This window comes from Eulemur rufifrons, chromosome 10 (genome assembly GCF_041146395.1).
Source record: "Eulemur rufifrons isolate Redbay chromosome 10, OSU_ERuf_1, whole genome shotgun sequence".
NCBI lineage: Eukaryota > Metazoa > Chordata > Mammalia > Primates > Lemuridae > Eulemur > Eulemur rufifrons.
The window spans coordinates 30,624,152-30,647,453 of record NC_090992.1 but is presented as its reverse complement, the minus strand read 5'-3'; the positions used below and the strand labels follow the sequence as shown (position 1 = coordinate 30,647,453).

The 23,302-nt window shown below is 51.2% G+C and overlaps 1 protein-coding gene across 2 annotated transcripts in view; it reads right to left on the bottom strand.

Annotated features, from left to right (window-relative positions):
- Positions 1-23,302, bottom strand: part of ANXA6 (annexin A6) — a 51,672-nt gene that overhangs the window by 11,355 nt on the left and 17,015 nt on the right. For both annotated transcript variants that reach the window (XM_069483909.1, XM_069483910.1), the window contains exons 5-20: positions 22,959-23,072; positions 21,883-21,973; positions 20,879-20,958; positions 19,225-19,281; positions 17,596-17,689; positions 17,061-17,156; positions 15,694-15,752; positions 14,515-14,637; positions 13,401-13,459; positions 11,922-12,000; positions 10,154-10,235; positions 9,247-9,341; positions 8,497-8,610; positions 6,268-6,358; positions 5,399-5,478; positions 4,784-4,837 (exon numbers count right to left, since the gene is read on the bottom strand). In XM_069483909.1, coding sequence (XP_069340010.1) covers positions 4,784-4,837; positions 5,399-5,478; positions 6,268-6,358; positions 8,497-8,610; positions 9,247-9,341; positions 10,154-10,235; positions 11,922-12,000; positions 13,401-13,459; positions 14,515-14,637; positions 15,694-15,752; positions 17,061-17,156; positions 17,596-17,689; positions 19,225-19,281; positions 20,879-20,958; positions 21,883-21,973; positions 22,959-23,072 — 1,368 coding nt within the window. The remainder of the gene's footprint in view (positions 1-4,783; positions 4,838-5,398; positions 5,479-6,267; positions 6,359-8,496; positions 8,611-9,246; positions 9,342-10,153; positions 10,236-11,921; positions 12,001-13,400; positions 13,460-14,514; positions 14,638-15,693; positions 15,753-17,060; positions 17,157-17,595; positions 17,690-19,224; positions 19,282-20,878; positions 20,959-21,882; positions 21,974-22,958; positions 23,073-23,302) is intronic.

Below are 23,302 nucleotides of genomic sequence, written 5' to 3'. Positions count from 1 at the left end.
TGACTTGTTACACAGGTTAAGGGTTATCCACGCAATAGGAACAATCCACGGAGCTCTTAATAAGAATGAGATTTATCTACAGTGCTGATAAGGAGAGTTTCCATTTAAATTAAGTAAAAAAGTAAAATGTAGCACATTCTATAAGAGTGTTTCTTTTATCTCGATAAGAAACCATAAACACTCACTCAAACTTACAGGGAAATAGGTAAGAAATTGTCAAGATGCCGTTAACAGTGGCTACTGTCAAGGAGAAAGACTATGCAGGAAAGTGTTTGCATTTTCTTTTATTCTTCCTGAAATTTTACATTTACCTTTCCTAAACAAGCAAATGTATTATTTCATTTTTTAAATTTAAATGTCAAATAAGAGTTATCAGGGCTGCTAGGATTATGGGCTGCTTTTGGTTTTCTCAATACTTTTCTGTACTGGAAACAATGTAGTTGAAAAATGAGGACATTATTCTAAGCGAAATGAGCCAGTCACAAGAGAACAAATACTATACAATTCCGCTCACAAGAAGTACCTACAGTCGTCAGATTTCACAGAGACAGAAAGCAGAATTGTGGTTGCTAGGGACTGGCGGATAGGGAAATGGGGAGTGACTGTCAGTGGGTCCAGAGTTTAGGTTTTGCAAGATGATGAGTTCTGGAGATGGATGGAGGTGATGTCACCTAACAATGCGAATGTACTTAAGGCCATTGAACTGTGCACTTAAAAACGATTAACATGGTAAATTCTGTTATATATATTTTATCAAAAAATTTTTTTAAAGTTACACTAAAAAAACTTAGTATTGTTTTTTTAAAAAACAGAAAGAGGAAGATGTTTAAAAAATTAAACAAAAAGAATTTAAAGTGCCAAATATTCTCATTTATTCAGGCAAGAGAACCTGAGACATATTAGTTTGTTCAAAGCATCCTCAAGACAATAATATCTGTAGTATTAAAAAATGTGGGGTTCTAAAATAATATTCAACACAAAAGCTTTTCCTTATTTGCCTTGCTACTTTATGCAAAAATTAATCTGGGCAGTTCCTCAAAAGGTTAAACATAGAGTTAGTATGTGACCCAACAATGCTACTCCTAGGTAGCTACCTAAGAGAAATGAAAACATATGTATGTGTACACAAAAATGTGTACACAAATTTTCATAGCAGCATTAGTCAGAATAGCCAAAAAGTGGAAACAACCCAAATCTCCATCAGCTGATGAATGGATAATGGAATATTACTTGGTAAGGAAAAGGAACGGAGTACTGACACATGCTATAACACGAATGACCCTGGAAAATACCATGCTAAGGCCAGGCATGGTGGCTCATGCCTGTAATCTTAACATTCAGGGAGGCTGAAGCAGGAGGATTGCTTGAGGTCATGAGTTCAAGACCAGCCTTAGCAAAAGCAAGACCCCATCTCTACTAAAAGTAGAAAGAAATTAGCTGGACAACTAAAAATATATAGAAAAAATTAGCTGGGCATGGTGGCGCATGCCTGTAGTCCCAGCTACTTGGGAGGCTGAGGCAGGAGGATCGTTTGAGTCCACGAGTTTGAGGTTGCTGTGAGCTAGGCTGATGCCACAGCACTCTAGCCCGGGCAACAGAGCAAGACTCTGTCTCAAAAAACAAACAAACAAAAAAAACCAAAAAAAAAAAAAAAAAAAAAACCACCATGCTAACTGAAAGAAGCCAGTCCCCAAAGGCCACATATTGTGATTTCATTTACATGAGATGTCCGGAATAGGCAAATCTAGAGAGACAGAAAGCACATTAGCGGTTGCCTAGGCCTCGGGGGCTGGGGGGATGAGGAGTGACTGCTAATGTGCACAGGGTTTCTTTTTGGGGTGATGAAATGTTCTAAAATTGATTGTGGTGATGGCTGCACAAGGCTGTGAAAATAACAAAAACCACCAAATTTTACACTTTAAATGGCCAATAGTATGGAATATAAATTATATTTCAATAAAGCTGTTATATTTTTTTAAAACTTGAGGATTGACTATCTAAAAATGACAATTCTTCATTTCATTGTGGGTCTATAATAATTAGTTATCTATATTATTTATCGCTCAAGTTAGAACAGAGAGTGAAAGGGGAAGCTATTACAATTACCGTGGGGGAACAGGTGGGAAATGGACATGCGTTTACCTATTAATACCAGACCCAGACTTCTAAGAGCTTGATGGTGTGTAGAATCCAGTGTGAGAGGCTGGGAGAGAGGCAGTGTAAAACAGGCAAACGAAAACTGCCAAGCAGGCCGGGCGCAATGGCTCACGCCTGCAATCGTAGCACTCTGGGAGGCCGAGGGGGAAGGATCGTTTGAGCTCAGGAGTTCGAGACCAGCCTGAGCAAGAGCGAGACCCCATCTCTACTAAAAATAGAAAGAAATTAGCTGGACAACTAAAAATATATAGAAAAAATTAGCTGGACATGGTGGCGCATGCCTGTAGTCCCAGCTACTCGGGAGGCTGAGGCAGGAGGCTCACTTGAGCCCAGGAGTTTGAGGTTGCTGTGAGCTAGGCTGATCCCATGGCACTCTACTCAGGGCAACAGAGTGAGCTCTGTGTCAAAAAAAAAAGAACCTGCCAAGCACTCATGCACATTATCTTGCTAAGCAGGGAGCTTAGCTCTGCCTATTAAACCCCCGCAATTTTTATATACATTTTGTTCTAGCATTCCCATTTCACCTCTGGAAATCTATTCCAAGTAAAAAAAAAAATCACGATTATGATAAAAGAGTATACTACTAGGAAGAGGGTTGGTTAAATAAAGTTACATGATAGTGTTGATTTTTTAAAATATGCAAAGATATTCACAGAATATTAATTCTTAACTCTTATCAAATCAGGGATCTATTAATATATATACATAGAAAAATAACTAGAATAATATATGCCAAAATATTAACAATGGCTATTACTATTAGGTTATGGGTTTTTTTTCTCTCTATTTTCTAAATTTTCTATAAAAGAATATATTGCTAGTTACAAGAAAACGAGTCCACACTAAGATCAGCGTCCAGCGTACTAAATCTGGAGAAGCAGCCGAGTTGGGCAGGGCTCTGGGTCCAGGGTCCCTTAGTTGGCTCTGCCCGGATTCTCTCTCTCCCCTTCTCGCCTGCAGAGCAGCTGCCTGCGAGGCCCAGCACCGCCCCCTGCCGGTGGCAACTAGAAGCGCAGCCTCACAGGCAGACCAGACGCCAGGCAGAAGTGCTCCCCAGAAAATGGATTTTGGAGTGGAGGATGGATTTGGGGTGAGATCTAAGATCAAAAACCCTCAGCAGCGCAATGAAGCTGCTTAGAGTCATTCTTAATAAACATCTGTTGAATGAGTGAATGACATGTGGCCTCAGCAAGCCACCCTAATGTCTGGCTGGTTCCCAGGCAAGCTCCCGTGAATGAGCCCACAGTGTAGCTGTAATACCAGGCATTTGAATTAACCCTGAAGCTGCTGACAACCGCACTGCAGAGCGAGGGCTGGACAACTGGACAACAGCAGCTACTTGATTTGGAAGCTGCAGGGGAACTGACCTGGCCTGAGTCCTAGAAGATATCGCCGTATTTAGTACAGACTTTGCAGTTGGGCGAGCCTGAGTGCCAGTCAAACCACTGCCACTTGGAAACTGTACCCTGGGATAAATTAGGAGCTTCATTTTCCTCCAGTAAAAAAGGGAACATAACAAAGTACAGAACAGTCTTGGCATCATGCTCAGTGTGTAGCATGCGTTCTAATAAGTACAGTTACGATTCTGTAATCGTCAGGTTACAGCTAAGGATTGTTCTGGCTCCGACGCTGTTGTAACACAGCACACCTCCACCGGTGGGGCTGGGAACAGAAGAGCTGGCGTCCCGACTGCCAACCCAGCAGTGCTCTTCTGAACCCTCCAGCTGCACAAGGGGGCTGGATTCCCCGTCAGTGCTGTCTATGCCTAGCCCTGGGACACAGAGCGTTGGTGAGGATGGCGATTGGGTGGGCAGGATAAAGATCCACACCTGGGCCAGGCCAGTGGATGCTGGGGTCAAGCAGAGGTCAGTAGGGACAGTGCACATGGCCTCAGTGGGGACCGCCCGGCCACAGGAACCCTCAGAGAAAATGAATTTGGGGTTGTGCAGCCTCCGTGAGAAGCCATGCCCAGATCACTAGCCTACGGAGCAGGGCAGAAGCAGAGCAGCCACAGGACCCCAGAGAACCCCCTCCCCTCTTATCCATTCAACAAATATTTACTGAGCACTGATCACAGGCCACTCTGGATACAGGCGTGAACAAAACGAGATCCCAGCCCTCAAGGAACTTCCTTTCTAGTCTTCTTCCAGGACACTCCCTTCGACCTTGGTCCCATTTTACAGATGATAAACTGAGACCTTTAGCACTCAGGCTCCCTGCCCAGCAAGCTTCCAGACCTGCTCCCTCTGGGTCAATTACACTTGGGCCACTGATTTGCTGTGTGACTTTCAAAAGTTATTCACTCTCTCTGGGCCTCCATTTTCCACTGTAACATGAGGGATTTGACCTGGGCAGTCTATAAGTCCCTTCCAGCTCTGAGGGTCCTGCTGTTCACATAGGACATGCCAGTGAGACCAGCATCCCACATCTCATCATGAAAACCCTCAAAGTCTCACTCCTAAGGGTGGAAGTCACTCAAGTGTCAGCCAATCAAACCAGCCACGCCCTGCCAGGGGTCTTCCCACTCCCAGACAGTCAGGGCCTGGCATGGATAGACATCAGCTGGAGCCACTTCTCAGGGAAGCCCAGCAGAGGCCAGTGGGTGGGCTGGGGGGGGGGGTCTCACCTGGGCATCTTCCCGGGCCCGGTCCCGGTCCTCTCCTCCCTCCTCGCGGTTCCCCTACAGCAGGAGCAGCAAGAAAGGTCAGTCCCCAAACATCCGGCCCCTCTGTCCCTTAGGCACTACACATCCTGCTCAGTCACCTCACCCCTCTGAACCCTTTCTTCATCTGTAGCCCAGGGACAATAATCCTGCCTCCACAGGGCAGGCTGTCTCCGTCATTAAATGAGGAGCGTCCGTAGGGTGCTTAGCCCAATGCCTGGCACACACTGAACTCTCAGTAACCGTGAATTGGGGGCTGACATTTGGGTCATAGAAATTCGAGAGATGGTGATGGGGGCTCCCACGAGAGGATCACCACGTGGCTTTGTCCTGTGAGCTGAGGACCCAAAAAACCAGGTTAGGGACATTCAGGGGGTGCTGCCCGGAGAAGGTGGCACCAAGCTAGCTTTGACAAATGAACAACAGAGGTAGGCAATGGGACTCGAAAGAGGCAGGTGGGGAGACACCCTCTGCCTCGGGAGGGGGTTTCTAACTCGCCCGCCCCTTCCCCACAGGAGCCCTTCCCCCTCCCAGGCCTCCAGAAGGGCAAGCCGGCCTGGGGCCCACGAATTCACTCACTGTGGCCAGAGAAACGAGGATTCGCCTGAAGTGGCCAGATGTGTCTGAGCTCAGAGCATCCTCCAGGGACTTGTGATAGTCTGAGACAGAGAAAGGGGCTGTGGGCAGCTGCCAGCCAAGAGGGATTTGGTGGGTGGAAGGGGGTTCCCAGAAGCTCAGATTAGAGCCAGGGCACCATTGGCAGGGGGAGGTGGCGAAGGATTTTATAGTTGGTTCTTAGGGGCATCCAGCCATCCTCCCACTGAGTGTGTACGACAACCAGCACTCCCATCAACCCATCACCTCCTCTCTGTCCCTCCCCTCTGCTCTGTTCTATTTGAGGTCCCACTGCATCTGGCCTCTATCATTTAACGGCCTCTTAGGTCACCTCTCTGTCTTCATTCTCTCTTCTACCTTTCCTCCCGCATGGCAGTTGCTAGACCAAAGCATAGCTCTGACCATGTCACTGCCCTGCTCAAAAATTCTACCATTTTAAAGCTACTTACAAAAGAAAAAGTTTAAATACTTCTGACCGGCACTCAAGGGTCTTCAGAATGAAACTATGTGTCCACTTGTTTAAAAATTAAGAATTTCAAGACAGCGACAGCATAGCACGCAACCAGGTGTGGGCCCAGTACAACCGTGCAGGCCACACACCCCCAAAGTCGCCCACCCTCTCTCCAGCAGGCTGGGATGTTCTCTCTTCCCGCTTCCAGCCAAGCTCTCTTCTACCTCCAGGCCTTTGTCCTTTTGGGACGCCTGTCTCTCCCCAGACACAGAGCCGGACACACTCAGGGGCTTAGCAAAGCCTTGTGGACCGAGAGACAGGAGACAGGCCAGAGCCATGGGCTGGGTTCGGGCGCTGCGGGGCCGGGGCCTCCCGCACTTACCCTCCTTATAGGCCTCGTTGATGGCCCGGATTTCGGCGTTGGTCCGAGTGGCCAGGATTTCGATAAGAGCCTTTTCATCTGTGCCGGCTCCCTAGAATGTCGAGACAAAGACAGTCTCCGCCACAGTTCTGAGCCCTGTGCAGAGGCCAAGGAGACACCTGCTCCAAGAAACCACCCAGGAGGCTGGAGCCCAGGCCAAGCCTTCCTGGACTTGCCCTTCACCTCCAGCCATGGCCCCCACACCGGGGACCTCGGCACAATCAGGGCCGACCATCCTGGTTGCTCACGATTTCCAGGACCTCCCATGAGAATTGCTTTAGGCCCCCACCCACCCCCCAAAAAGAAAGGAAAGATATATAGGTATGTGTATATAAAAACACATATGCACATACCTATGCAAGTGTGAATATTTACATGTCAGTACATAAAAAGAACAGGAGACATGCATGTGCATCACCATGTTAACGGTGGCTGTGGTCCCTCGGTGAGTAAGGGACCATAGATGAGTGCTATTTTCTTCTGTTTTGGCTCTATCTATATTTTCTCAAGTTTTCCCAGAGAACATGCATTGTTTTATCAGAAGAAAAAAAAGTTTTATGCTTTAAGATAAAAACATGCCACATTTGTTTATATTTGGATTTGAGGAGTGACATGTGGACTGTGACATTAGGGCCCTGGACTGGGACAGGCTGGGGAACCTGCTGCACAAAGGTCCCCACACAGAGGGAAGTGGGCGGCAGACAGACAGACAAGACTGACGACTGACTGACTCTTTCGAACATCTGTCAGACGCCTGCCACGTGCCGGTCACTGGGCAAGGTGCTGGGGCCGTGGCTACAAAAGAAACGGCAAGCCATGTTCTCTGTCCTCACAGAGGTTACCGCCTAGTGCTCCACTGGTCCCTGGGTTCTCTGACCTGAAGGAGGCCGAGCCTGAAGGCCAGCCTCCGTAGTCCCTTTCTTAGAAGCAGGTGTGTGGTAAGAAAATCGGGAGGGTCCTGAGACCCGGGATCCAGCCCCTTCCTTCCCCCAGCTCACTGACTCTCTGAGGCCCGCTCGGTTTCCCATTTGTAAACTGCAAGAACGGAAAGGGCTGGGTCAGGTTAGCTCACTGGTCCCTTCTATTTCCATAAAGAAGGGACATGAACTCTTATATCTTTAGATCATTTGCTTTTTCACTTAGAATTTTAAAAAAATAATCTCAATTTGCTTTGCTGAGGCAATATTTCTTTAAAGTCCTCTAGTTCTCCTTTGCTGTTCTCTTAATCTTCAAGGGGCCAAGAGCCCTAGTGGTTTCCTGTGGTTGTCAAGACAAGCTCTAGGGTCAGAAAGACTTGGTCGGAACCCCAGATTTGCTACTTCATGGCTCTGTGACCGTGATCAAGTAACTTAACCCCCTAGCCTCAGTTTCCCTTCTGCAAAATGGGGACAAAATAGGAGCCTCGCCTTGTGGCTTGATGAGACAACTAATCGAGCTACTGTACCCAGCCCAGGGTAGGTACCGTATGTTCTTCATAGTACCAATAGTAGCACTGGTGCCTTGGGAAGCAAAGCTGCTCCAGTAGCATCTGGGGATGTTACTGCTCTTTCTTGCTAAATGGAGGGTCAGGTCTTCGGAGCTAACCGTGCCCTTCATACCCGTGACCTGTTTGACCTGTCCAGTTTGAAGGGCAGAGATTATTTCCGTTTCACAGATGAAGGCACAGAGGCTTGGGAAGGGTAAGTGAGTCCGTGGCAGGCTGGACTGGAACACAGACTGTCAGGTTCCTTCCACATCCACCCTGCTTCTTCCAGCTGCTCTGCGAGACCTCCGACCCCTCTGGTTACTGGGTATGTGACTCAAACTGAATCGAGCAGAGTAAATGCCAAGTGCCAGCAAGAGCTGGAACTCCTGGCAAGAAGGAACTGCCTTTCTGCTGGAGCTCCTAGCGGGTAGGATGTAGACAAGCCACCCTGTCGCCATGGGGAGAAAGGCTGCCTGAGAGTGAAGCCACCACAGAGGACAGCAGAGCCAAGGCAGGAGGCAGCCAAGAGTCCAGAGAGCATCATTTGAGTGTCTGCATTCGGCCATGCCTGTACTTTCCCCTTTCGTGTTTCTGCCGGCTGGAATTAGGGATGGGAGGGACCCCACCAAGGAGTTACAGCCAACCACCTGGGCTCAGGAGGGGCACTTGTGGCCCCACCGTCACCCGCACAGACTGGACCCCCTCCCTCTGGTGCCACACTATACCTCCATGGCCTTCTTCAACTGCTTGGCATCGTAGTGGGCCGGTGGCATCATGAGCCCCAGAATCAGCCTCGCCAGGTCGCCAGAGAGCTCAGACTTCAGGTCGGCCATTAAGTCCTGCCAAGGGCAGAGCCAAGGTCATGCCAACATCCGCACTTGCCCACACGTGACCCAGGACAGGGAGGACATACGGGATGAGGAAATGGGCTCCGTGAGGGAATCAGGGAAGCCTGTGTCTGTCTTTGCTGATGTCGGACTTATTATTTAGATGAAGCCAAAGAGGGTAGGGAAAAACCAACCAGGAGGAAGACCTGCTCTCCTTGGAGGCAGGAGGCAGGAATGGGAAGGGGGCAGCATCGAAGGATGCCATTTCCATCTGGGGGAAACTCATGAGCCGAAGCCAGATGCCACCAAAGTGCCATAGTCACTAACACTCAGCATTGGGCCTTGAAGCCAGTGCTCTCTGTGCAGAGGAACTGCAAGACACACAAAGCACCGTACAGAAACAACTCGTGATTTTGGCCCCACAGTGAGCCTGATGCCACCAAGCCATCCCACACAAGTGTTGCCCATCGCAAGGAACTAGAGGAATGGACAGTTACATCTGCCCAAACCCAACGCTGGAGATACTCTGAGATCACACGACCACGTGGGTGCCATGGAGACCCTGGTGCTCATCTGTGCAGACCTGGCTGAGCTCCATCAGGGGAGGTGCGTGGATGTGGGGCCTGGGGCCCAGGAGGAGGCCCTTACCCGGCCAAAGTGAGACTTGAAGTTCTGCCGGATCTGCTGCCGCTGGGCGTTGCTGCGATGTGTGATGATATCAATGATGGTGGCTTCATCGGTTCCTGAGTCACCAAAGCCACATGCCTCAGAAGAAGGCTCATGGCTCAGCTTTCCCCACATCTGCCCCCCCACTGATGGTCTCCATCAACCGCTGTCACGGTAGAGGCCTGGCGAGGCAGCCCTGTGCTCGAGCCCCCGCAGGCACCTCGCATCTGACTCAAGCCACTAAGTTCCCTGGGCTTGCTCCCTGCCTTTCCTTCTGTCATGTCATGGGTTAAGAAGAAAGGACACCCAGTGGGTGGAGAGTACTGGGTTGGCAGTCAGGACCCCTGAGTTCTAGTCCTAGCTCTGGCAATGGCTGTCCACCTTGGGCAAGTCCCTTTCCCTTGCTAGGACTCAGTTTCCACATCTGTGACATGAAGAGGCTGGAGCAGTCACTAGGAGATCCTTCCAGCCCCGGCAATCTAAGTCTTGTTTGCTGGACCCCAAGTCCCTCTAACAGCAGGCTGGCTCTGGAAGGCATTAAGATGCCACTTAGTGCCTTGCAGGTGACTGCCAGTAGCCTCAGACCTGGCGTGGGACTATCTTTCAAGGCATTTTTACGTCTATCAAGATGAATGGAATGAAGCCCAGGAGCTGACAGACTTAACCTTCCACCCCCTGGAGCTGCTGCTGGCCAGATGGGGGGAGAAAGGCAATGGAGGCCAAACCCTGGACGCCCTGATCCCAGCTGGGTGCAGCGTCAAAACCATGCAGGATTGAGCCCTCCTCATCCCGTGGGCCCCAGTTCGAGGCCCCTCACCGCCCAGCCCACTGCCAAACACAGCACACCCACTGCCACAGACGGGCCCTGCCCCTTCCACGCCCCCCTTACCGATTCCCTTCATGGCTTTGCGCAGCGCTTTGGCATCCGAGTCAGGGTTGAAGTCATTGGCTGGGCGCACGGTGCCCTTCAGCTGCAAGAAGCAGAAAGAAACTCAGCAGGTGTCCGAAGGCCCCCCCGGGGGGCCAGGCCGAGAGAGAAGATGCACAGGGTGGGCAGCTTTCCCCATGAGCCCAAACCAAGCAGCCTGGGGGGACGAGGCGGAGGTCAAGCCACAGCAGACAGACCCTGCACCAGCGCTGAGAGAGAGAGAGAGAGACAGATCCGGCCCGGGAGCAGGGCAAGTGCTGGGCGGGGGACAGTGGCCAGGCTCCTGCCTGCTGGGGTTCTGCTGTCTTAGCTCCCTGGGGCTTTCTATGCCATCAGCGCCCTCCACCCCATCCTTTAGACTCCCACCTGCCTCCGAGGCCCCCTGTGCCTCATTAAGAGCCACTCCCCCGAAAAGGCAGCAGAAATGCTCTGAAACACCAGAACAGAGTTTCCCAAACTTCAGTCACTCGGTGACTTTCACAGTGTGTTCCCAATTCCCATCCGCCCTCTGCTATTCCTGAATATCGTTACCCAGTTGCACTTCTTTTCTGATTTGCTTAAATGTGTCCATTTTGAAGTACATTTAAAAGACTCCTAAAGGGCACAGAATTTTGTCTGCTTTGTCCTGTGATAATCCCAAGTGCCTGGAATAGTGCCTCACACAAAATGGCACTCAGAAAATATTTGTTCGATGAATGAATGAATGGAAATAACTTTATATTACTATCATAAATTAGGAAGTCAGAATCACGTGTCATAAAAAGACGATAAACCACAAAAACAAATGTAATAAAAACAAAACAAATGTGAAATAGAATCAAATTGAACACGATGCCATTGCTTGCCAAAAGCTCTGAAGCGAAAGCTCACTCTCTCAGCTTTCTCCGTGAAAAAGCAAAATCAGCGAATGTCGCAGATGCGGCACCAAACCAGGACTTTCTCTCTGACGCGATCAGAAAGGTGGATGGACTTGAAAAGGCGTGGCTTCCTCACTCACCGTGTGAGGCTCGGTGCTGTTTAATGCCACGGAAGCCCACCCCACCCCGCCAATCTAAGTTCATTTCTCAGATCACTTAAGATCATCTGCAATGATAGTTCTTGCCTTAGAATTTGGGAAACGCTGTCCTAGAACATCAGAGCTCAGGAGCTCTTAGAGGTCCCAGAGATTGTCACGTCTACCCCCCTCATTTTAAAGATGGAGACACAGAGGCCCAGAGAGAGGTGGGGACCTGCCAGAGGCAGCACAGCAAATAACAGTGAGAATCCAAGGTTGGAAGGCTCTGCCCCTCGTACTTCTGTGCAGCCTTTCACTCTGTCCTCTGCGGACCCCGGTTCTGAGGGTGCTCAGGGGGACAACCTTGAATCCTCCAGGGCACCCAGGGGTGCCCATCTGTTCTCAGCTTTCATGCCTCTGAAGCCCCACTGTTGGACCCAGCACGGGACAGGCCCCTCCCTGGAACCAGCCAGGTCTCCACTTCTGCAGGCCCTGTTAGTAGTCAGCGGACAGAACACTCCCCGGCGTGCCAGAAGTTAACGCGGGATCCAGCGCCCCCAGAGGGCCACCCACCAGCTCATCACCCCAAGGGGGAAAAGGAAGCTTCAGGTGTGAGAAGCTGTGTCTCGGGTTGGCCGCCAGGGGGCAGCTGGGTGCCAATCAGAGCAGCAGGAAGGTGCGAGCAGAAGAGTACAAGCTTGTGGTCGAGAGGTCAAGCAGAGGGGAGGGTCTGACCTCTGTTCGGGCCACTGCACTAAGTTCCCACATCTGATAGGCCACCTGCGCTGCCTCCGGGAAGAACTGGCCAGCAGCACTGGAATGGAGGGGTTGGGGACAGGATAGGAGGGAACGTCACCTCGGGTAACATGCCACATGTGCAACACACCCCAACACACACACACACACACACACACACACATCAACATACATAAGTGCCCCAAAACACACACACACACACACACACGTTCTCTCTCTCTCACACACACACAAAGGTTTCTTTCTCTCCAGTCTATACCTCATCCATTCACCAGAGTCCTCCCTACGTTTCTGAGAACTTTCCACCTCTTGAGACCCCCTGCCACGCTGGCTCTTCCCAGCAGCCTTCCTGGCCCAGGGCCCAAGTGGGACAGGATCTCTCCAATCCCTCGACCTCCCCTTTCTTCCTTAGAGTCTGAGAGACATCTGTCCCAGTCTCCCCTTTCAAACAGGCCAGTGAGCAGGCTGTGGCCACATGAGCACTACATCTTCTCCAGCAAAGTGCCCGGATATATCAGGTGCTCAGGAAACGTCTGCTGAACTGCCTCAGCCCCACGGCACTTAGCAAAGGTTAGCAGGAAGTTCTCACATCCCTTCCTTAGCTGGACCCTTAGGAGTCCCAGAGAAGGGAAATCTGAGCACCTCTAATTCCCTTTCTAGGACACAAACCTAGTCAAGTCACCGCCCAACTTAACATTCCCGGAGGAGGCCCCCGGCCCTGCCCGCCTCTCTGTGTTGTTTCCCTCCCCAGTACTTCACGGAGGTGTGACCACAGTCACACAACCGAGCCAGGCTGTTCCTTCTCACCTCTAGGACTTTCTATAGGAGATTTCCTCTACCCAAAACACTGTCCCAGACCCCCTTTTCACCTGGCTCTTCCTCCCTGGGCCTCGGCCTCAGATCTCCAAAGTGCCTCCCCCACTCTGGGCTGGTGCACCTAGATGAGCTTTCGCATACTCTTATTATGTGACCCCTAGACTTCTGCCCCGACCCAGGCCTGCCTGGCAAACTGGTCTGTGTGCTCTTCTAAGGCTTCTTCAGGTGCTGCCCACGGGCCTGCACAGGAAGGCGCGTAATACAAATGCGCTGCACAAATGAGTAGACAGCAGGGACTTGTATTCTTCCCATTTCACAGATGACGAAACTGAGAAATGGCTAAGAAGTGGCCGGGCCTGGACCCTCATATTCTGAATCCATGACCCCAGACTGACTTTCCACGTTCACGAGGGAAGATATGTCCATGCCAGACCACATTCATGTTCACACACACACACACACACACACACACAGACCCACAAGCACAACAGACACTGGCAAAGGCCACCTGTCACCTGTGTGGTGCTCCCAGCTCAGAGGTACCCCCAGCTCACCCAATCCACCCATCAGATGAAAGCCAGGAGAGGCCCGGCCTGCCGCCCTAGGCCACTCCCTCCAGCCCGGGATCAAGAAGCCACTTACTCATCGTCTCCCCCACACAGCTTCAGCAGAGCCTTCTTGTACTCGCCAGAGGTGTCGTTCTGGGGTGAAAGAAAAAAAGGTTACCTCTTACCCAGCCCTGGGCTCCTCTCAGACAAGGAGGGAAGGGCCTGCGTAACCCAAACCCAAAACAGGGGGGAGGCTGAACGAACACTTGTCCACAGTAGCCCCGACCCTCCTCCTGTGTGGAGGTGGCTGAGCCCACCCAACAGTGGTGTGCTGGTAGCTACTTAACAACGGGCTCTCTGGGAAAGGGAGGGAAGGAAAGAAGAAAGGAAGAGAGGAAAGGAGGGGAGGGAGGGAAAAGAAAAAAAAGAAAAGAAAAAAGAGAAAGGAAAGGAAAGGAAGGAAAGGGGGTAAGGGAAGGAAAGAAACAAAGAAAGCAGGCAGGCCCTGATTTGTAGCATTTGCCCATTTCTGTGGTGTAAATATTTCCAATGATGGATAATTTCAAGTTACCAACACGGCTTCATTGAACATGGAGCTGACAGGAGCTGCTCGCGGCTCTCCCGAGCCAGTGCGAGACGGCCCCGGCACACCACTGCCTCAGAAGCCCCCAGCCCGGCCCTGCCACGTGAAACACTCCAGGAAGACAGGGTTCCATGAACAAATGCCCTGGGAAACGCCCAAACCGAAAGAAATATATGCTTGATAGATGCACACTTTGATACAGGTGGCGTACTCTATGTCCCTCTTCGGGCTTCATAACGGACCAAAAACAGAGGAAAACCCCAACTCTCCATCTGTTCTCTTGACAAAGCCTCATGGCCCCAGAGTCGTCACCAGTCACTGGGCGCAGGGCTGTGCACAATCCCTCGTTTGTGTTCTTCCAGGGCCCTGCTTCTTCCAGGACACTGAACTCTCAGCACCCTTGGGACAGAGTCCCCATTCTTAGTTCAGCTTGTGCGCCCTTCGTGATCCAGCCCCTGCCTTCCTCTGTGAATTTCCTTAAATTCCTTGAATGTGCTAAAGACGGGGGCTCCTGGAATTTCCAAGGGACTCCCAGCTTTCCAGGGCAGTTCCCTTCCCCCTGGGAGTGGTCCCCGCTGCCCTGTGTCTTGGTGGAAAGCTCTCTGCCCCCAAGAGCTCCGCTGACCTTGATCATGCTGTAGAGGGACTTCTCGTACTTGGTCCGGAAGATCTCCCGGATGTCAAGCATGTCCAGCTCGCTCCGGGAGACCATGATGCGGATCAGGGTGTTGTCCCGAGTCCCCAGGCCCTGGAAGAGAGGCGGGTTTGAGGAACGGGGACTTAGAGGAGGTTAGGGTGCTAATAGGCCCCCGCTCAGTTGGAAACACTATTTTCATAATAAAAAGTTAAAATTAAGACCAATATAAGCAGACCTTGCCAGTCCCTTTGACGCTCCCTGTGTGCACCTCTTTTATAACCCCTACTTCTCCCTTCATAGATCACTTCCATCTTTGATTTTCCTTATAATTTTTCCATAACCTTGTAACTCTAAGCAATATATTTAGATTTGCAACCAAATCATTTTGGAACTTTGCAAATACACCCTGTGCATTTATTTTTCCACTCTTGATGGACGTGGCATTGTTTCCATTTTTTCCCTAACACGGGCAATCCCGTCATGAGCATTCATATGACGCGTGCACACAGGCGAACATCTCTCGAGGGCTGGGCTGTCCAACCTCACAATGGCGCACTGGTGGACAGAGAATGGCCATCATTGCCCTTTTGGGTTGGCCAGCAGGGCCAGGAAGGCCTGATCTCTTGGGCCTTGGGCCTCTGGCTGCGAGTGACTGCGTTCATTTACTCTGGGGTGCACGGACTGCCATCAGTTTCTCTGTGTGTCATATGTGTGAAAACCTGGGAAGTGCTGGCCTCAGGAACACACCCAGAGTGGAATTGTTGGGTCATAAGATGAACACTGGGAGTCTTAGCAGACAATGCTTTCCACAGTGGTCTTGTCTATGAGCGCTGCATATAATCATGCTGGTTAATTACTATTTTTTAAAACTGTGGGTGGCCATCCCATTTGGCTGCTAGATTGGGTGCGGGCTGCCCCTGCACCCTCTGATGGATCAGGTGAGAGGGCAGGTATGCAGGGGAGAGGGCACGTGACCAGGCAGCAGCCCAGGCTCGGGAGCTCACCTGGGACAGGGCACCATCCCCAGGGTCAGTCCTGTGGCCATCCCTGAAGGACTGTCTTTGGCCAGTGGACCCCCCAAGGACTCGCCAAAGATTCCCAATAGTCCTGTGCGGGAAGGCGGAGACCCCCTCCCCCAACCTCGTTCACATCATCCCCCCCACGCACCTTCATGGCCTTGAAGAGCCTTTCAGCAAAATACTCCGGGGTGCTCCGGATACACTTCACTGTGAAGAGGGAGGGAGAGGTAGAGTTATGCTGGCTGCCTCAGAAGGGGGATGGATGGCCTGGTCCCTTCTTTGTTTCTATTCCTTGGGGGGCCGCCTTGCTCAAAGGCAGGAAGAACCCCGGCATGAGCCACCGTGCCCGGCCTGGGTTTGACTCTTGACTGCAACATTGACTAGTCAGCTCCTGGCATTCTCATGTTGAGAGTACCCCCAATTCATTATAAAACTAACCCTCACACCCAGGCTTGGTTGCTCCTGCCGGTAATCCTAGCACTGGGGAGGCCGAGGTGGGAGGATCGCTTAATGTCAGGAGTTTCAGACCAGCCTGAGCAAGAGTGAGACCCCGTCTCTACAAAATATAGAACAATTAGCCAGGCATCATGGCACATGTCTGTAGTTCCAGCTAATCGGGAGGCTGAGGCAGGAGAATTGCTTATGCCCAGGAGTTTGAGGTTGCTGTGAGCTATGATGATGCCACTGCATTCCGGCCTGGGCAACAAAGTGAGTCCCTGTCTCAACAACAACAAACACCACAAAACTACCCCTCGGCAAGTGATCAGCTTCAGTAAGACTCAGTTTCCTCCTATGTCAAATGGAGATAATGCCAGTGGCCTCTCCTGGGTCTTTATTAAAGATCAAACACTCGGCCGGGCGCGGTGGCTCATGCCTGTAATCCTAGCACTCTGGGAGGCCGAGGTGGGCGGATCGTTTGAGCTCAGGAGTTCGAGACCAGCCTGAGCAAGAGCGAGACCCCATCTCTACTAAAAAAATAGAAAGAAATGATATGGACAGCTAAAAATATATAGATAGAAAAAATTAGCCGGGCATGGTGGTGCATGCCTGTAGTCCCAGCTACTCGGGAGGCTGAGACAGGAGGATCACTTGAGCTCAGGAGTTTGAGGTTGCTGTGAGCTAGGCTGACGCCACGGCACTCATTCTAGCCTGGGCAACAGAGTGAGACTCTGTCTCAAAAAAAAAAAAAAAAAAGATCAAATACTCAGCGCAGTGCCTGGCACAGCAGATGCTCCACAAAAGCCCACTACCATGATCATCATGCTCCCGACCCCAAGTTCATGCTCTTCCTCCCCCTCCCACAGTGCAGAACGGAGTGGGAGGGAGCCAGAACCTGACCCCCTCCCCTTGCCCGGCCTCAGCCACGCTGCCCTGGGTAGACCTTCAGAAGCCATGGCCCATCTGGTTTTCTCCTTCCCAACTCCATACCATAAAAATTCCCCCTTTCCATTCTCAGTCCCCTTTTCCCAGACCAGTGTCCCTTGATGCCCCTGGGAATGCTACGTCAGGACATACCCACAGCCAGCATTAGCTTCTCAAAGTCCCCAGACAGCTCCCCTCGGATGCTGGCTTCAATTGGCTTTCCCGTGGTCTTCAGATACTCATCAAACACTGAGACAGAGAAACAGGGATGTCCAAGAGTGCCCCCATAACACTGAGAAGAAAAGGACACTTCAAAAGCAGAGGGTGCATTGACCAGGACCTGAGTGTCCAACATGAAGCTAGGGCTGGTGCCTCGGTGGAGGTGGCCGGGTGGTCACATGTATCACCAGGCACCGTGCAGACCAGCTTCACGCGTCGGTGAGGGACTGTACCTCACTCTCTAGCATGAAGACTGGCCTGGCACTTAGTTGGAAGGGCTGAGCAGCCTGCTGATGACTTTGGTGAGGGACCACACAAACCACTGCCTGACAAAATCAGGACCAGTCTTTGGGGTGGGGATGAAGTAGCTATCATGTTCCATTGGTCATAAAGAAAAAAAAAAAGGAAAAAAGAAAGGAATTCTTGCCACAACCCTAAGAGGGTAGCTTAGGTCCTCTCTGGAGCTTACCCAACCGAAGATGCTGCTTGCTGCGATTTCCTAAGATGTAAATGAACTGGGCTTCATCCGTTCCCCATTTCAGTTCCCCTGCCTCATACAGGTCCTAAAGGGGGAGAGGCGGAACTTAACTGAAAGAGGAAACCTCAGGAGACGGCACATGCTGACCAAGCCACTCAGAAGTACTGCCTGATCCCTGAACATACCAGTAGTCGGTAGCCTCAGGACCTTTGCATATGCAGCCATGCACTGTCTAACAGCGGGGATCCGTGCTGAGAAATGCATTGTTAGGCGATTTCACCACTGCGCGAACATCACAGAGTGTACTTACACAAACCTACTACACAAGCCTACTACACACCTGGCTGTATGGTGTAGCCTGTCGCCCCTATGCTACACACCTGTACAGCATGTTACTGTACACAACACTGTAGGCGACTGTAACACAGTGGGAAGTATTTGTGTATCCAAATACATCTAAACATGGAAAAGGTACAGTAAAAATATGGCCTCATCATCTTACGGGCCTGGGGAGGGCCTTGACATATGCAGTGTGGTTTTGACTGGACTGTATGTGGCACGTGGCTGTACCTGCGTGCCTTTCTTCCTTCCTCTCTGGAGACACTCCTACCCAGCTTTCAAGGCTCAGGTTGAATGTCCACTTTATTCTCACAGCACTTCCCGATGCCCCCAGGAAGAGTTCTCTTTCCCTCCCTCCTTCCCTCTTCTAGGCTCCTATAACTTTCCACTTCTTTGTAACTTTGATCTACTACATATCACAATGCTTTCTTCACGGGTCTGCTTCCCCACTATTGCATGGGCTCCTCAAGGACAGAAACTGTGTCTTAGCAGGCTCTGCATCTGCCCCTGTAGTGTTACTGGTACACCGTGGGTGCTCAAAACACCTGGACTGTATGGTGTATCAACACAGATGGTGCTTGTGTGATTCATATAAACTTGACTCTCCCAGTACTGCCTGACTTTGCTCATCAGTAATTCCCCCACACTTGGGAGAGTGCAGGTGTTTTTCTTCAATAATATGAAATAACTGGGCTGGGTGCGGTGGCTCACGCCTGTAATCCTAGCACTCTGGGAGGCCAAGGCGGGTGGATCATTTGAGCTCAGGAGTTCGAGACCAGCCTGAGCAAGAGCGAGACCCCCGTCTCTACTAAAAATAGAAAGAAATTATATGGACAGCTAAAAAATATATAGAAAAAATTAGCAGGGCATGGTGGCGCATGCCTGTAGTCCCAGCTACTCGGGAGGCTGAAGCAGGAGGATTGCTTGAGCCCAGGAGTTTGAGGTTGCTGTGAGCTAGGCTGACGCCACGGCACTCTAGCCTGGGCAACAGAGCAAGACTCTGTCTCAAAAAAAAAAAAAAAAAAAAGTAAAAAAGTAAACAAAAGAAAGAAATAACTGAATGAATAAATGACGAAAGCCCCAAAATATAGCTCACCAACATTGTATATGTAATGAACCCTCGAAAGATAAATCTTTTCTTCAACAAAGCACTGTATACATGATGGCTATGGCTGGGTTATTTCTGCTATTTGATGCAAATGACTTCCCCGCCAGCCCTTCCTAGAACCCCACCCTCCCCTCTGTTGCTGTCCTCAGGGACTTCCATCAGTGCTCATTTACCTGGACGTCCTGCTGTACCAGGTCCTCGCTCACTACATCGTCCTCCTCCCTGGTTCCCTGGGCAGAGAGACAAAGGAAATGTTTCAGATACCACAGGGCCAGGGGCGCACACAGGGAAGGCGGAAAAGGCCGTGGCGGCCCAGGGGTGTCCAGGAGCAGTGACTGCCACCGGATCAAGACAGCAGCACCTATTTTGCAGGATCACAGAGTCCCTCCTGCCAGCCTCTCCCTTTATCCTTGGGGCTGGGACCACACAGGCGAGTCCTAAGAATAACCAGGGTCCTTCTAGGTGTCCCCATCCTAGAGGAAGCGAGATTCTTGTACTGAGGACACCTCTGAGAACAGGGACGGGGCTCAGTATCTGGATGGCCCCTGCCACAGGTCCTGGCATTGCCCACGACACCCCCCAAAACGGATTCCACAGGGATTAAGGGTCTGCATGTTTGCATCCATTAGGAGTTCCCATACCGTAACCCAAACAGTTCACCAACGAGGATTTGGGACTTGGGCCCCCAGATCTGAGCTCACACCTGCAAAGGCACCAAATCCTATTGGTGCCTCTTTTGTGCTGCCCAAGCCCTATGGCCCCATCTGATAGAGGCTTAAAAATAGGAAGATACTCAAAGGGGCCAGGGGCAAGCCTCTGCGGTAGGCGTGGTGAGGCCTATGCTCCACCTCTGTCCCCCGGACTGTGCATTTCAGGATTGCGGACCCTCTGGGTTCTCTCCGGGGCTGAGTGCAGGGCAGGGCTGGCACGCCTACGGGCTGTGCCATGTCATTACTCGCGGTCAGATGTTAGGGAGACGACAGCCCTGACGCCAAGATACAGGGTGGGACTCTCCTCTCCAGAACAAGCCGCTTTGAAAACGTGGCCAAGGTCACACTGTCCCACTCCTAATCTTTCTCCTGATAATTCTCTAGCTGGTTAATCTGGGGGGCCGGTTGTCACGGTAATGAGGAGAATTGGTATAAAGTGGGACATGGGGGACAGAGGAATGGAAAGAGGAAACAAAATGGGAGCTTAATTTACATATGAAGTTTCATAAAGTTGTGGTCCTTGGAGCCGGGCTTGAGACATCTCAGCGCCCGTGGCCACAGATTTCCTGCGGGGCCAGCAGATAAGGCACGAGGTGCGGCGGGCAGGGGACGTGCGCTCCAGCCCCCGCAGCCGTGCAGAATGTGGGCCCGCTGCTGCCAGGACTGTCACTGCATCGAAAGAATCCAGAAATCTGGGTTTTCAGCAAAATCTCACTATTTGTAAGTGTTAGCAACTCACTCAAAGTTGTTTTGCTTTGTTTTGTTAAACACGTTGTATGGGAAAACAAAGGAAAAAAATCCAAGTCGGCAGATTGCATTCAGCCACGGACACCAGCTGGCAGCTTCTTGAAAGACTCCGTGGGCGGCTGGGAGGGGCAGCAGGGCCCAGACAGGAGCGGGAAGGGGTGAGTGTGGAGAGAGGAAGGAGCTTATGGGAGAAGACACTCCTGGGCCCAAGTGCGGAGTGTGCGCCAAAGGGGAAGGCGGATCACCTGCATACACCTGCCTGTGCCAACCAGGGGAAATGACCAGGACCCTGGGCACTCAGATTCTACACCAGGTGAGCCAGATGGACACCACCTCAAGCTCCAGAAGACAAAGCAGCCAATGGACCAACCTGGAGCAGGACCACCAGCATCTTCTGGAAGTGGCCAGAGGTGTCGCCGATGATGTCAGCCTCCAGGTCCCGCTCATAGGCTGCAGAAAAGAAGATAAGCTCTAGTCTCATCCTCAGAGACCGTGTGGATCCAGGATAAAGGTCCCTGCTGCCCCCCAAATGATCAGATCTTTGTCACAAATCCCCAAACCCAGTCTACATGAGTGCTATGGCAAAGCCCAGGGTGTATTTTCACAGTTCTCAGTGCTGATCGTGATGTGATAAAATGAAATCTGTCTGCTTCTCTCTACGCCCACCTTTACCATCCCACTGTGGCCACCACCGCCTCTCACCTGGACAGGAGCTACAACTTTCTGACACTTCTCTCTGCCTCTACTATCACGTCCTCTCCAATCCACAGCAACAAGGTGACTGTCTTACGGCCCATATTTGATCTTAATACTCACCAACTTCTCACTGGACTTGGACTAAAACACCATCTCTCTTGGCCTGCAAGGCCCTGTGCGATCCTGCCCTGGCCTCCACCTGTCTAACCTCAGACTGGCTGCCGGCCTCATTTTTACTCCAGGCCTTTGGACTTGCCATTGCCCCTGCTGGAAGGATCTTCTCTCCACTCTTCATACAATTGGCTCCTGGTTTCCTCCCAAGATAGGCTTTCCCTGACCACAGTCTGAAGTGGGTTCTCCCTAGTGAAAGGCTGATTCTTGTTGTCTTGCTTCCCGCATAACACTAGCTACAACGCTTACCTGTTTACTGTCTGTCTCCCTCATCAGCTCATTGGCCCATAAGCTCTAGGAGGTAGGGACTACACTGGTTTGAATCAACACCTTATCCTAAGAACCTGGCATACGACTCAGCACAGAGCAGGTACTTATTGGATAGTCGGAGGAACGGATCAGAGCAAACGAGGAAAGGGGGATAGATAGAATCTTAGTGTCCCCACCCTTGCAATCATTTTTACTTTGTATCTGAAGATCCTGAATGGCCCCTCCTGCCCATCTCACCGTCTTTGTATGCTGCCACCAGCTGGTGGATCTGCTCATTGGTCCGGGAAGCCAAGATCTCAATGAGACACTTCTCATCGGTGCCGATGCCCTGGAGGAAGAGAAGGAGCACGCTGAGTCAAGGGCTGGGATGGGAGGCCACTAGCCACAGGTTGGGATCCTGGAGTGGCCAGAGCTATGAAAGCCTCAGCACTCAGGGGGCTCCTATCACAGCGCTTAGGCACCGATCAGGAGCTGCTGCCCTGAGACTCAAAAGGCATAGGTTTTAGTCCTGCCTCTGCCAGCACTTTGTTTTGTGACTTCTGATTATGAAACTGTATCTTGTGGGGCCTCAGTTTTCTATCTATAAAATGGAGATGATATTAGTTGCTCAACCAAACTCACAGGGAGATAGAGAAGGTAATAATCTCTCACATTGCTAAGTGTATCTGTTTATGAAACGAATCCAAGCTGAATAGCTCATCAGAGGCAAAGATGATAGTAGTTTATAAACTGTAAAGTGCCAGACCAACTTAAGGGCTTTTTATCTCTCTCTTCCTCCTAGAGGGCAACCTTCTACCTCAACCAGACTTCACTGCTCCTCATGCCCTGAACACACCTCCACAACTTCTCCCACCCTTTTTTCCCAGCCGGTAATGACCTTGACACTCCTATCCACCAAATCCTCTCCTGGTTTTGGGGCTCAGCCTATGCTCTCATCCTTAAAGTTGCCCTCTCAAGTCACCTGGGCAGATGGTCTGGCCATGCTGACCACCTTAGTGTGCCCTTGGCCTCCGGTGCATTGGATACAATTTGTCTCCATGTCCCTACAATCTGCTTCCTTGGGACTAGAAACTCCTGGTGTGGGGGTCTGGGCTGAGGGCCCCTTTCATGGTCTCTGCATCACACTGACATCTGTCCACATGTCTGGAGCGGACTGCGATGCCGCCCGGGATAGGGTTTGGGCAAGCTGCCTCTTGAAGCAGGACACATCTGCTGGGTGGTTCCGGGGCTCCCCAGATGCTTGCTGAAGAACCTGGAATCTTCCCATTAAGCACGCCCCCAGCCCCCCCCACACAGACACCTGCGCTTCTTACCGAGATGGCGTCTTTAATCTCTTTGGCATCGCAATAGGCAAGTGGCCGCATGAGGCCCACAATCAGCCGTTCGAACTTCCCCGTCAGCTCATACTTCAAGTCAGCGATGAGGTCCTGGGGGTGGGGAGGAGGAGGAGTCAGAAGAGGAAGGGAAGAGTATCACAATGATAAGAATTACATCTAATGAGCACTTGCTCTGGCAGGTGCTGGGCTAAGGAATCTCATGGGATCATCGCGCTCGGAGGCACGTACTATTATCAGCCCTAAGAAATAGGCTTAGAGATATCAGGTAACTTGCCCAAGTCACGCAGCTAGCAAATGGCCACGCAGGTTCAAGCCTACGG